We start from the raw sequence: 13,764 nt of genomic DNA on the forward strand, positions 1-13,764 counted from the left end.
CCAGTATCTTTTTAAGCTTAGGGATTCTTTTTTGGTAAACAAGTTTGACGTCCTACCACTTTTAATTTCTTTAAAACTCTAATCACCGGGATTTTTCAATATCTTCAGTCTAATCTGTGTGTTCTATACACACATATATATGTGCATGTATGTGTACAGTCACAACTCTTAGGGCTTGCTTGTATCATGTAAATTTGCTGAATTTGTCTAAGAGCTGGAAAACCACTTCCTTTTCCTTTGGTTAATGTCAGTCTTCTGAAATAACCCTTCTGCAGTATGAAACAGAATATTTAGCGTTAACCTCCAGGCTTCTAGTTAATATGTCTCTTCCGGAGATTGTTTGTTTAAATAGGAATTGAAATGCTATTGTATATGCTATCTCCATTACAGGAGACACGGTAGTAATATGTTCATAACAGTCTGTTGATTGATTTCTTTTGCCAAGTTGATGATAGTATTGTCTTAATGTGAAAGGTCAAAGGAAAAACAAGATGTTGAAAGTATATGATTTAAAGAGCAGTCTATTAATTTGAGGATGTCCTCCTAAATTTATTAAAAAAAAATCTAGGATAGGAAAAAAAAATCAGCCTCTCTAAGTTATTTGAGGTGTTGGCATACACTTCAAAACATAAGTTCTTATTATGTTCCTGATAGTAAATGAATGGTATAATTGAACATCAGTTCCATCTAGATGTGTCACATGCTACTTGAGGAAATGTTGGCAGCTCTTTCAGGAAGAGAAAACTCCTTGCAGACTCTAAATGATGGGTCAGTTTCTTAATGATGTTAATAAGCTGAACCAGGAGATTACATTTATGCCATTCTAGTGACTGTCCTGATATGAATCCCTGCAAAAAAGAGGAGCATTGTGTAATTCCTCTGCCTTGGCTTCATGTTTATCCAGTAGTTTCTTTCAGTGTTATTGGTCAAGCTTGTATTTATGTATTACTTGTTTCTCAATTGAATTTTTAAACTGAGTAAGAATATGGCCCAATTTATCAGGGAAATGAGTCTAGCACTAGTTACTTGACACCCTGGAGGACAGAAACGAAATGCTCTTAGTAGTTTACTACAGGTAGTTTTGTCAAGTACTTTTGGATTTCTTTTTCTCAAACCCCTTGTCTTTAGATGCTAAATATGGGCAGCAGGTCAGTTTTTCTTTAATTATTTCCTTTTAAACAGGCCACAGAGCTGTGTATATTGGAGTTCATGTCCCACTTGGAAAACCAGGCCGTCGACGGCATAGACATCGTGGGCACAGGCATCACAGAAGGAAAAAAGAAAAAGAAACTGACAGAGAGGATGGCCGAGAATCTCCATCATATGGTAGGAAATTTGTTGTGCAAGTTCTTTGCCTCTCTTGAAAATAAACTTGTAGTAGTTAACTCTGCTTAAATGTTGCTTGTTTTGTGCTATTTCTTTTATTCTCTCTGTAATTAACATCTTTCTGTGTACAACCAGACAAGGATTTTGTGGTTGTGTTTTGTCTAAGTCATAAGCTATTGGACTTGGTCCAGCTGTCCACATGAATGTTCAGCAGCCTGCACTGAATAGGTTAGACTAGAGCTTTGTAATGCTCTCCTGTAGCATGAAAATCTGTGTTATTTAAATTAGACACCTTTTTTCAGATTGTGTAGTCGTGTATGCTTCTTCGTCTGATTTTTAAAAGTAAGAATGTAGCTGTGAAGCAGCGTTTGCCATGGTAATTTGATCAATGATCTAAGTATTTACTTCAACCTTTTTCCTGTCTGTTAGTAAGGGAATTGTACTGCCTCCTAAGTTCGTGGATCATAAACTGTCCCCCAGTCTACCTCTTATCCTCAAGAGATGATAATTTTTTCTTATCATTCTCTGAAATTAAATTATTTGGCAGTACTCTTAGCAGTTTTACTTCAAGACCCTATGTCCACTTTTATTCCTAGACTGCAGTGAATGGGCAGGCTACACTGCAATGTTTGAATTCCAGTGTGGACATCATGCTATTCACTATTACCTTTCTATAACTAGAACCATATTCTTCACGGGACCAATACCTGAAAAAAGGAGTCTTCCAATGGAAATGCTTTGACAAATCTCCTTTTACCATTCTCCTCTGGTTCTTGGTTTCATCCATCTTCAAGGTTTCCCCTCCCAAATGTAAATTATTATAATTGACATTATGTTTGTAGAGTCTTGCTGTACGGTTTTTGAAGCACCAAGTGATATTAAATTGATAGAAAATCAGTCCTCTGTTCTGGTTACTTCTTTATCCTGGATACATAGGTTATGGCAGGATTCTTGGGGTGTTCTGGTTTTGGGACGGAAACAATCTGCTATGGGTCTGATAATGAATGTTGTTTGCATTCAAAAGAGCTCATTTCAGAACTGTTACTGGATGATGAGCTATGCCAGAACATCAACGCATAAGCAAAATTCAAATTTGAATGAAGTTTGTTAGTAATTCAGATCTTATGTCTAAATCTAAAGGGTGCTCTTCCTTCTACACTAGAAGCATACAGTTGTATGTTCACATCTCATAGCTGTGAGAGTGATGTTTCAGTGAAAAAAGTAAAATTTTTAAAATTGAGATTTACCTGGATCTTTGGTCTCTGACCTTCCTGAGATAACATTATAATTACTACATTATTGAACTGTTGTAATTTGAGTTGAAACAAAATCTTTATATAGGTATTAAAAGTATCTAAAACCATGTGCTTTTATTGGTGGGGTTTTTTTTAAAGTTTTGGTCATAGCACTGAAATCCAGTACTTACTTTTAATCAATAGAGATTGTTTAATATCCTTACAAGTTTTTACTGAGCCTATTCCGATGGGCATTATATTATGAGAAGGTAAAATATTTCCTCAACACTTTAGCTGCATAGCTTCTGCTTTGCTATGCTAATTTATACATAGTGCTCCAACTACACAATGAAAAAATTACTTTTTTTCTTATCCTATGTTAGTAGCAACAGGCCATAGAAAAGTCTTCTGCTTTAACAGTACAAGTACCTAGGTACTCGCAATTGAGTATCTTCAGCTATTATTTGGGCTGGTTTTTTCCAACAACCTGTTTTGTTTTCTCATTTTCTCCTGTAATTAGTGTCTGTGTTATGATGGTATCATTTATTTTGTTCTCAAAATGAAAATAAGATTTCTAGCCTTTTGGTTTATTAATTTTTACTTTTTTTTAACCAGTTCTACTGTTGATTTTTTTTTCACATTGGCAATCTATGGAAGAGCTAAAAATACTTAATTACTTTTCATAAACGTAAGTTTTCAGATGTTTTGTTTTCAGAAACAATGCAAAATTTTCAGAGAACCTCCTTTTAAAGAAATGTCCATGTTTCTTTTGTTCCTCTTCCCTCTTAAAGTAAGATGTTGTGCTGCATGTTTCTAACTGAGAGCAGGAATTTTTACTGTTACGTAGTGTTTCTTGTGTAATATAAGTATGAATTCTTTTAATTGTTAAGTTTCTCCTTTTCTTCAAGACACACCATCTCAACGGGTGCAGTTTATCTTGGGTACTGAAGATGACGATGAACACATTCCTCATGATCTCTTCACTGAAATGGATGAACTTTACTTCAGGGATGGAGAAGAATATGAATGGAGAGAAACGGCTAGGTATGCTGGGAGTAGATTGTTTCAAGGTATACGTGTGCGAGTCAACACACATAGGCAGCCAGAACACCCACAAAACCACGGCTGAAATGCAAAGGGTAAATTTGTTTCATTACTTCGCTAACTGGAGGACTCTGAAGCAGCACCCAGACCGAGACACACAAGCAGGAATGCTGACACTGTTAGGCTCAGTCCATCCTGATGGGCAGTGGGCCTGCTGTTTGCACCCGTGTATGAAAGCCCTGCGCATGTGTAGTTTACCACCATGCTTTTATCCCTCTGTACTTTTTTATAATCTCTGAGCTTTGATCTTTCTCCCAAGGTAGAGAGCTCAAGCATGTCCGTAGGAGTGCTTCCAAGTCTCTGTAAAGACCTCTATTATCTCTACACAGAGATTCTACTTCTCAAAACAGACAGAGGATAAACAGCAGGAGGCATTGTATATGGGGTTTCCCACACTGTTATTTTCCAGACCTTGGCATTCCCAGCTGCAAGGTCACTTGAGCGAATCTACCATCCTTCTCGCCATTCTTCTACTTATAAATCTTTCCTCCCAACAATATTATAGTGATTTTATTTCAAAGAACTGTAAACCGAGTTTGGGTTAGAATCTTCACTAACTAGGAGTTGTCTACTCAAGTCATGCTCAGCAAAACAAAACTTCTGGATTTTTTTGTCCAACTTTGAAAGAATCAGTATGGTTTCTCAAGAGATCCTCAGTCTTACTGGTTGGTGGTGTGTTCAGTTTCCTAGTACTGATCATACTGAACGTTGTGAAAGGTAGGACTGCACTGAGTTACTAATACAGGTGTTCATCCATAGAGTGGTATCTCTCTGGTATATTATTGTCGATATATTGGTGTCATTTTTTTCTCACTCAGACATAAAGAAAACCAGGTATTATGTTTTTCTTGGGTAGTATTTGACTAGTTTTTTGCAAATTGCATGCATGAACATTACAGGATGCTATGATTGTTTTTGACCTATGCTAGTTTAGTTGCTTCCCTCTACATATGCGTTGTAATAAATTCTTCTGCATTCAGTACTTCCAACTACCTTGTAGCATGCTAGCTTTTGCAGAAGTTTGATTTGCATAATGCCTGTGAGTTGGAATCAAGATCAATTTATAGTTGCACATATTAGTATTGCCCAGTTCTTAAATATCTGACGTAGAACCCTTAGGAGACTTGAACATCCTATATGGTGTGTTTCAGACAACTTTCTAGTCCTAAAATACTGACAAAATCAAGATATGCAGATCAATACTCTTCACAAGAATGTGTGAATAGACAGGTATTGTTTAAACCAAAAGAAACAAAATGGGCAAAAACTAAAACATTTGAGTGTGGTTAAAAGGCCTGACAAAAATGTCAATCAGTTGAGTTGTCTGAGAAAATGAAAGGCGGTGTGATTTGGTTTCATGCGATTTCCTGTTCCGTGTCATGCCAGAGCCACATGGAAGGATGAGATTACTTGCCAAATTTTCTTTCCAGGAGAAATATAAGTATGTGTATGTGAATGCTTTTCAGGTGGCTGAAATTTGAAGAGGATGTTGAAGATGGCGGTGATCGATGGAGCAAGCCTTATGTAGCAACTCTGTCTCTGCACAGTCTCTTTGAACTGCGAAGCTGTATTCTAAATGGGACGGTCATGTTGGACATGAGAGCAAACACACTTGATGAGATAGCAGGTTGCAGCAAAACTTTCTAAAAATATTTCTAAGTTTTAATCTATTTGAGGTGGTTTTGGTGGTGTCTTTATGTTCTTGAAATACTATATTGAAGAAACAGGTATGTGCATGCTTACTGCAGTTTTCTTGATCTGTTTATAAGGAATTTGGTTTCTACAAACTTCACATACAAAAAACTACACTGGATGAGTAGGAACTCCTTTCATATGTATTTTAGGATGAGGCCCAGAATTTGCCTTTATGTTCTAATCGCTGAATGTGTTCTTTGTCTTTGTTTCTACAGATGAATTGTAAATATCTGCCAGAACATTTTAGGAGTTATTTGTGCACTTTAGTACCATAATTATTAATCATAATTTGGCTGATGTTAACTTGATACCATTAGTGCAGTTGGTTGTTGCACATCTGGTATTTTTTTCACCTTTATACGAGGTGAGCAGAAATAAATTTCGTACATGTTGTTTGACCTACTATGTTGAGTGTCCTCACTAATCACATCGTCATTTGGGATACACAGTCAACTTTGGAGAGTTTCATGTATATATAATATATACACATACACACGTACATATCTATGTACATTATATATATCTGCTTAGCCTGAATGTCTTTGAATTAATTGTACACAATTTTCCTGGTATCTCTTGCTACAGGTACCACACAGCAGATTGCATTTGCAGGAATCATATTAGAATTAGGGCAGACTAACATGTATGTGGACAAGGTGTTTTGGCCTTAAAAACTTTGGCAGTGCTTGAAATGTTTTCTTGTTTTGAAATCTTCAAAATTCACTCAGGAAATTGTCATTCCCTTCCTATTTTCTTTACTTACTGAACAAGAGCATTCAATGCATTGTTTGTAAATGTAATGTTTTTGTTTATGATATTATTTTTAATAATTGAATTTAACAATAATCTTAGTTCATAAGAAAAATAGTTATTGCTTAATTCTATGTAAATGGCGCTCTTGATAGTGGGTATTTTAGTTGGAACTAGGATGTCTTAAGAGATTTTATGAATTTGTTTCGAGTTAATTTTAGGTACCATTGTGAAGTATGTAGGGTAACAGTCTTTGGTATACAAATGTATTGTCTTGTTTCCATGAGCCAGGAATACCTAGTAGGTATTATTGTTTCTTACTCAAAGAGGAGGGAGAAGGTGGCAGGTTTCCTTCTGACAACCTCTAACAAATGGCTGTGTGTTACCAGTAATCCCAGAAGGAAACTGCACTGTACTGACAGACACTTCGCTGCATAGAGTTTTGTTAGTGAGGTATCCTGAGCTGTAACATTTTTCATTGTGAAAAGTTCTATGTCGTTTCAGTTTAGCACTGCAGTTGAGTTCTCAATACATTAGATACCATTGGCAATCTATATTTGAAAAGTTGTCATATAGGTTTTTGTTGCCTTATGCTGGTTGGGCCTTTTTTATGGATTTATTTTACTTTTTATTATTTAGAAAAAAGGGCAGCTAAGAAATCACAGTAGATACTTTCCCTGGTATGGAGGCTTTCTTTCCTGGTGTGAGCATACTGCTGAGATGCTCTTTTGAAACTCGATATTGTTTGGCAGATGATTAGTTAGTTTTACATGGTATTACTAGATATTGTTTTACACTTCCTCCTCTAAAGCATGTGAATCACATGAAGTTCAGTAGAGTCTCAGGATCTTAGGGCATCCAAAGATGACAGAGGAGTTATGGAATTCATCTCATTCTGTAGTAACTTTCACTTTTATATAGTTTAAGTAACACCAGATTAAGACTGTCATGTCTGTTTTCCATCATATTTCTGTCTTTGTGTACTCACTTCTAGTGTAGGGTTGTTGATTACATTAGATACTTTTTTGAATGGGAGTCACCACTGGAAGTTGAAGTAAATGCCAGTACATTATAAAATATTAAGTAATTTATTTGTTGAAATGGTGCTACTAATAAATACTGTCTCTTGGATCTGCATGTTGTGCTTTCCTTATTCTCACATCTGCTTGTTTAGTGACATTTGAAAATTTCCTGTGGATTCTTGAAGATAACTTTTTTGTTAAAGAAAAGATTTTTATTGGAATAGATTAAATTTTTTTTCTAACTTGGTGCAACTACAGTGCTGGAATGTGGTGAAGGAGAGATTTGATAGCTACCTATATAATTTCCTTTTTTGTTCTTGTATTATATAGATATGGTTTTGGACAACATGATTGCCTCTGGCCAGCTGGATGAATCCATACGAGAGAATGTGAGAGAGGCTCTCCTAAAAAGGCACCATCATCAGAATGAGAAAAAATTCAGCAGTCGGATTCCTCTGGTTCGGTCTTTCGCAGATATAGGCAAGAAACATTCTGACCCTCACTTGCTTGAACGAAATGGTGAGATAAGTTGTAGCATCCAGTTTGTACTAACCTGGTAAATAATGTTCTCACTTGGAGATGAAGGAAAGCTCAGCTGGTAATAGCAGATAAGTGTTTCCCTCTTCATGAGCAAAGAACTAACAATAATGTGGATGGTGCTTCTGGATATTTTTTTACTCAAACATTCTACTCCTGCCTGTATACCACAGCATGCATTATTATTTTAAAGTATAGAAATAGGCCTACATTGGTCCTAATGTTTTTTAGTATATGCTTGTATAAAATGTGCAATGTTTGAGGAATTTCAGCATCGTGGCATATCTTTATATGTGTGTATAAAATGGATGCTACTTGCTTATACAGTCTTTGCACAAGAGATTGACATAGTGATCATAGAATGAGTTCAGTGATGCTGACAATTATGTGTTTTATTCCAGTGTTGTTATGTTAATATGTCTAGAAAAAGTTCACCATGCCAATGGTGAAGATAGTACATTTAGCTAGGACACTCTTTATTTTTAACTGGTTTTGTAGAAAAGGATCTAATGGGGAAAAACAATCCCAAACCCAAGAAAGGTATTAGCAATGTTTTTAGAAGCTGCACCACATCTTGTTTTGAACCAATTCCTGAAAATCTACTCTAGACATCCAGTTCCAAACTCCAAATAGCAATATGTACTGCAGAGCAGCTTACTTGTGGTCTTGTATTTCTGTGACCTCTGTTTCCATCTCTGTTCTTTGTTTTCTTTTGCCTTGCGTTAACTAAGACATAAGTTTTTTTTAATCTAGTGAAAACTAAGGATTTCATGAAACTGTCCTCGAAGGGAACTTCTTTTCCTGTCTTGAAAGATGCCTCATTGCATAAAATATGTTTCACTTAGTTTAAGTACTCATTAGGAGCTACATACTCTGGAGTACTCTACAGCAAATGCCTAAGCTTACTGATACTTTTTGTTAGGCAGGGAGTATAAGGTGTATGCTTAAATATTTCTCTGATTGTTTCAGAATATTTTTTTTCAAGACTGAAAATGCACCAAATTTATACGAGTGTATTGTCTTCTGTAACTCCCAAGTCTCCTGTTTGGTTCAACAAATATGAAAATTTCACACACAGACTTGGTTTTTTCCGTCCTTGAACATCTGTGTTTTCAGTTGTAATTGTGAGAATTTTGTATTTAAGGTCTCTTGCTTGTCAGTTACCTTTCGTGTATCACTTCCACTTTCCAGCACATTTCATTCATAATACTATTTCGACAACAGAATATGGGATATATGCTGAAATAAGAAACCAGTATAATTTGGTGAACTTTTTCTCAACATATACCGATTTACTTCTTTCTTTATAATCCTACAGTGATCCTCTAAAATGGTAAACTGAAAATGCATATGTGCATAGTACTTCTTAGGCTCCTTAGAAGGGTGTGTCTGTTTAGGACATCTCATGTTCGTGATTTATCACAAGTATACTGACAGAAATCTAGCTATTACTGTAGTGATTAATACAGGCTAAATCAACCAGTTTGCTCTGCTGGTCCTATTTTCTTTACTGCAGTGCAGTTTTGTGGTTTTAATAGTTGATTTTTGATTCTTTTGTTCTTAATTTAAATCAGGTTTGTATCTGTAGGATCCAGTCTTTCATTGTTTGGGGGGGGGAAGGGGAATATATGTAACCTATACCTAGGCATGCTTTTTATCCTTCTTGTAAATTATTCTAGGGTTGTTCAGCGTACTGGTCTCAGTAGTGCCTACTATAAATGTGAGAGTAAACGTGTCTACTTCGATATTTCCTTGCTTGATGGCATGGTACATGAAAACAGCATGTTTTGGGTTCAGGCATTGTAGGAGAAGTAATCAGTAATCTTTTCGAGGAGACTACCATCCCAGGAAAAGTGGTTTTGGTAAACAGGAGAAATGGTATCGCTAAACCTTCTAATAGAAGTGCTTACATGAGTGTCAACAGTCTCTTTTCCTGCTTAAGGAAGAACTGAAATCCATTGCAAACTCCAATCTGAGGGAACCATCACAAGACTATGTTCTCTTCATATGAAATTAGTGGGACACTGAAGCTGGATAGGGCAAGAAAAATAACAATGGATTTGGAGAAATGTGTTTGATTTTAGGCATATTGGGGCTATTGGTAAGTCATAGCAAGAGGAAATGGAGAAGGGACTATGTATCTCATTTTTGTGCCCTCTTCAAAAATATGTGTTGAGGCTACAGCTGCCTGGGAAAATTCTTAGTAAAACAAGGCTTATATTGGAAGACAGTTGCATTTAACACAATTGGATATGTTTGATCATGTTCACTTTTTAAATAAAAATTTTTTTGTATATAGTGAATGGAGTTAACTGAAGTATTTTAATGTTTTGGTTGCTAATGATTTTTCAATGTACTTTTTGGATGGCATTAACAGTATCTGCTGCGCAGTTTGGAATAAGAAATTATTCTAGAAAAGATTAAGAGTCAGTTTCAAGAGATAAAAAATAAGGTAATATCTTCTCCCACAGATCTTTGGCATTCTAATTTGTACTTCTCAGTAATTTCTGACTTCTGTAATGTCTGAAATCAGATTTACTCTTATCTCTTGTCTTACTTGCATGAGTATGACACTTTGGCCTGTAAAGCTTGCAATTTGCTATGTAAATTGTTCATGCATATTTGTTTCTGTGTGGGTTTGGTTTTTTGTTTTATTTTTTTTTTAATTTAATATATCCCTTTTGTAAGCCTCATGGTGTTCCATTTGTTTTATCTCAGGGGAAGGCCTTTCAGCCTCCCGCCACTCTTTGCGAACAGGTCTCTCTGCCTCAAATATTTCCCTGAGAAGAGAAAGCCGTTTGTCAGTTCTTCTCAGTTACCTTCTTCCTTCTTCAAGAGCTGGAACCCCGGCAGCCTCGAGGTGTACAACACCTGTAACTACCCCTCAAAACACACCACCCTCCAGTCCTACGTGCAGTCTCCTGCCAACCACAAGTGCCCAGCCAAGTCCACTTCAGGGCAAGGAATTGCTGGTGTCACCTGCCAGTGATGACATTCCCTCAGTAGTAATTCATCCACCTGAGGAGGACTTAGAGTTGCAGGAAAGCCAGGAAAAGAAGACAGAGGAAAATATTGGCAAAACACCAGGCAACTACTGAAATTTAAGCTGTCCGTGTGTGGTGCTCTCTGCATCTGGATCACTTGCATTGCGATGTTTTTGGCACATAACTTGGGCACAAAGGAATATGATAACTATTACCTCTGCCTGCATGTTTATTTCTTCTCAGTTGTGATTGTTTTCTTGTTTGGCATTTTTAACTTTTTAGCTTTTAACTAAAGCAAGCAAAAAATTCTTTAATTAACATTCATTTGTATAATTAAAAAGTAATATGGCTTTAAAATGTAATATATAAGCAAAATGTCAAAAATGGTGGCCTTTTCCTTTCACTCACCTACAGTCCATATCAGGTTTTGCTTTGGTTTTATCAGTGGTTAATATTTTAAAACAGTGTTTGTTATCCTGAGATAGGTACAGCTGAAGTGATGGTGAAGTATTAGAGATGATATGAAAAGAATTAGGAAGGATGCCATTATCAGTAGTGTTCATAGTTAGTTGTATAATGAAGTCATCAAGCAGTTTTATTGTTGTTTTTTTTCTTTTAAAAACCACGGCTGTTAAAACCAATAGGACATTATGATGAAATTTTCGGGTACAGTTCACCTACAACTGTTTCCAGATGACTCTCCATTAGTGGATTGCATCAGCATCAGACACTCAATCAGTGTTTTGTTGTGTTTGATATGCAAAATTGGAGAAGGTAGTTAAGAGTTTGTAATTGTAGATTGGAGCTCAGCAATTTTTTTATTTTTTTGTCTTGCAAGACTTTGTTCTTTATATGTAAAAAGGTATATTGATGTATAGATTAGTTGAAAGAAACTGTCAAAACATTCCAACTTTTCTTGAATTGTTTTTAGTAAAAGTTTCATTACTCATGCATTCTGCAGTCATAGTCTTATACTTGCTTTACTTTTGCAGAATTATTACCTAGGTATAGACTTCATGATACTTCTAGGTAGATCACGTTTTTAAGGCAGGGATCATCTTTCTTTTCAGCCTTCAGCCTCCTCCTGCCTTTTTTTTCCTCCCCTTCTCAGAAATTTGTCTTGCCAAAACTTAGTGTATAGGTTTGTCTGCTTTAGACCTGTGTGTAGTGGGGTGGGAGAGGGGCTGATTTCAAATAGGTCTTCCATTGGTGAGGCTTTTCTTGGCTATTTCCTCACTTGTTTAATAAATAAGAGCACATTGTTACATACAGCAGTGAAACAATGCTGATAGAGAAAAGGCTGTGGTTGTCTGCCTTTTCATATTTGGCAGCCAAGTCACTGAAAAGGAAAGAGCAAACTGTGTCATAAGCTGTTATCTTCAGATGAAGTATAGGGGCCTCGTCATTACTTAAATTCAGAAAAGCAAACAAAAACCTCTTTCTCTGACTTCCTTTTGGGAAATTAAGAGCATTCACATGAAGTTTATTCTCTCATGGGTCATCTTGCAAAGGTAATTAGAAACCAGAAGTAACGTAACAGTTGTAATTGTTTTTCCAGTTCTCATTTGTCTGACAGGAATGACAGCATGCCAGACCCAAGGTCTTTAGAACACAAGAGAAGACAAACAAATGAAAATAAAGTACTTTATGCTATTATTATCATCACTAATAAAGCTTTCCGCCAGAATTTCCAAATTGCATTCAAATTGCTTTTGTTCCGATGTTTCTCATAAAGGAAAAATCTGAAAGGGATGGTTTTCTAGTTAATCATAAGTAAAAGTCTTTTCAGAGAATGTTAAACACCAACGATGATGGAAGACATTTTTGTTTTCTGGGGTTTCCCCCTTTTTTTTAATTCAAGTAATCATCTGACCACAGAAAGACACCTTTTCCTTAGAGATGCCTTTGAAGACATTCTCAGACTATGACTTCAGAGCTGCAACTGGACTAATCTTTTTCTTGAGAAGCAGAATGAGAAGGAAACCCTGAGGAAGAAGTAATCTTCCTGGTGTTAATTAAAAAAAAAAATCTTCCTGCTCTATTCTACAATAGAGTATGCTCTGTATTACCTCTTTAGTAATTCATAATATTGCAATCTGAATACATTTTCCACATCTGTGTGATTGAGTTGGTTTTGCCTCCTGTGAGCATTAGGAACTGTGTTAATTTTCTAATAGGTGACATTCTTCTGTTTAGCATTCATCTGTCCTTGGCCTTGTGTTCTTCAGAGTTTATTTTTTAGTCTTTACTATTAATAGCTGGAAGGTTACTGAGCTTAATGTGAGTTACTGTAAAAGGAGGGAAGAGGGACACACCTTCTGTCTACCACTTAATTTTCATCAGCCAGTCATCAGTTCGTAGTAAGTCAACCAGACAAAAGGTTCTCTTAATTTTTTTTTGCTATCATTTGAAGAACTATTGAATAATGAATTCCATTGGTAAGGCTAGGAAGAGAACTGTGTCACAGCTAAAAATGAACTGTTAATTCACCAACTTTCTTTGAGCTTTCTTGATGTCTGAGCAATAGCAAAGCAGCAGAGAGGTCTTTTGGTTCACTGATAAGTGTACTTTAGAACTGAGCAAAATAACATTTAAAACAACTTTGCTCTTTAAATAATTACTTACTGAAAATAGTAATTCAGAAAGGTTTTCATACTTGCTTTCTCTTAGTAATTTTTTTCACATTAAGACTGCATTGGAATTTAATTTTAAAAATTGCTTCTTATTTCCTCAAATATAAATATGGTATGACTTCATATTTAAAAGTTTTTTATTATATAATCTTTACCTATATAATTACATTGAAATAGTCATGCTTAGGTGTTGAACTCATATCTTCCTCATCTTATATGAAGCAGAGATGTGAGACAATTGCTAGGAAATGCACATGATCTTTAGTGAAGGTATAGTTATAAATACTTTGACTTGAGTGATCCTAAGAGGTTATAATCCAAATTACTCAACACTCAATCCACTGTTGTCTTTTGGAGGAGACAGGTGGTACATCTGCCTAACTAACAACATCAAGAAGAGTACTGTGTGTTTTTAATGATCCCCTTGGTAGCTTGGTAATGATAAATTTCTCTGTCTCATAGTCTGAAAAGTACTACT

At 35.8% G+C, this 13,764-nt stretch overlaps 1 protein-coding gene across 6 annotated transcripts in view; it reads left to right on the top strand.

Annotated features, from left to right (window-relative positions):
- Positions 1-13,764, top strand: part of SLC4A7 (solute carrier family 4 member 7) — a 67,282-nt gene that overhangs the window by 18,729 nt on the left and 34,789 nt on the right. For 4 of the 6 annotated variants that reach the window (XR_003916021.1, XR_003916022.1, XM_029961969.1 and 1 more), the window contains exons 3-6: positions 1,183-1,326; positions 3,470-3,605; positions 5,132-5,292; positions 7,463-7,651. Coding sequence is in view for 4 of the 6 variants with exons in the window: in XM_029961969.1 (XP_029817829.1) it covers positions 1,183-1,326; positions 3,470-3,605; positions 5,132-5,292; positions 7,463-7,651 (630 nt within the window). In the remaining 2 variants the exon portion in view is untranslated. Of the gene's footprint in view, positions 1-1,182; positions 1,327-3,469; positions 3,606-5,131; positions 5,293-7,462; positions 7,652-10,387; positions 10,757-13,764 lie in introns of all 6 variants that reach the window. The other 2 variants (XM_029961971.1, XM_029961970.1) reach the window with 2 other exon arrangements.

Source organism: Manacus vitellinus, unplaced genomic scaffold (assembly GCF_001715985.3).
Source record: "Manacus vitellinus isolate BGI_N305 unplaced genomic scaffold, ASM171598v3 scaffold_3_pilon, whole genome shotgun sequence".
In the NCBI taxonomy this organism is placed as follows: Eukaryota; Metazoa; Chordata; class Aves; order Passeriformes; family Pipridae; genus Manacus; species Manacus vitellinus.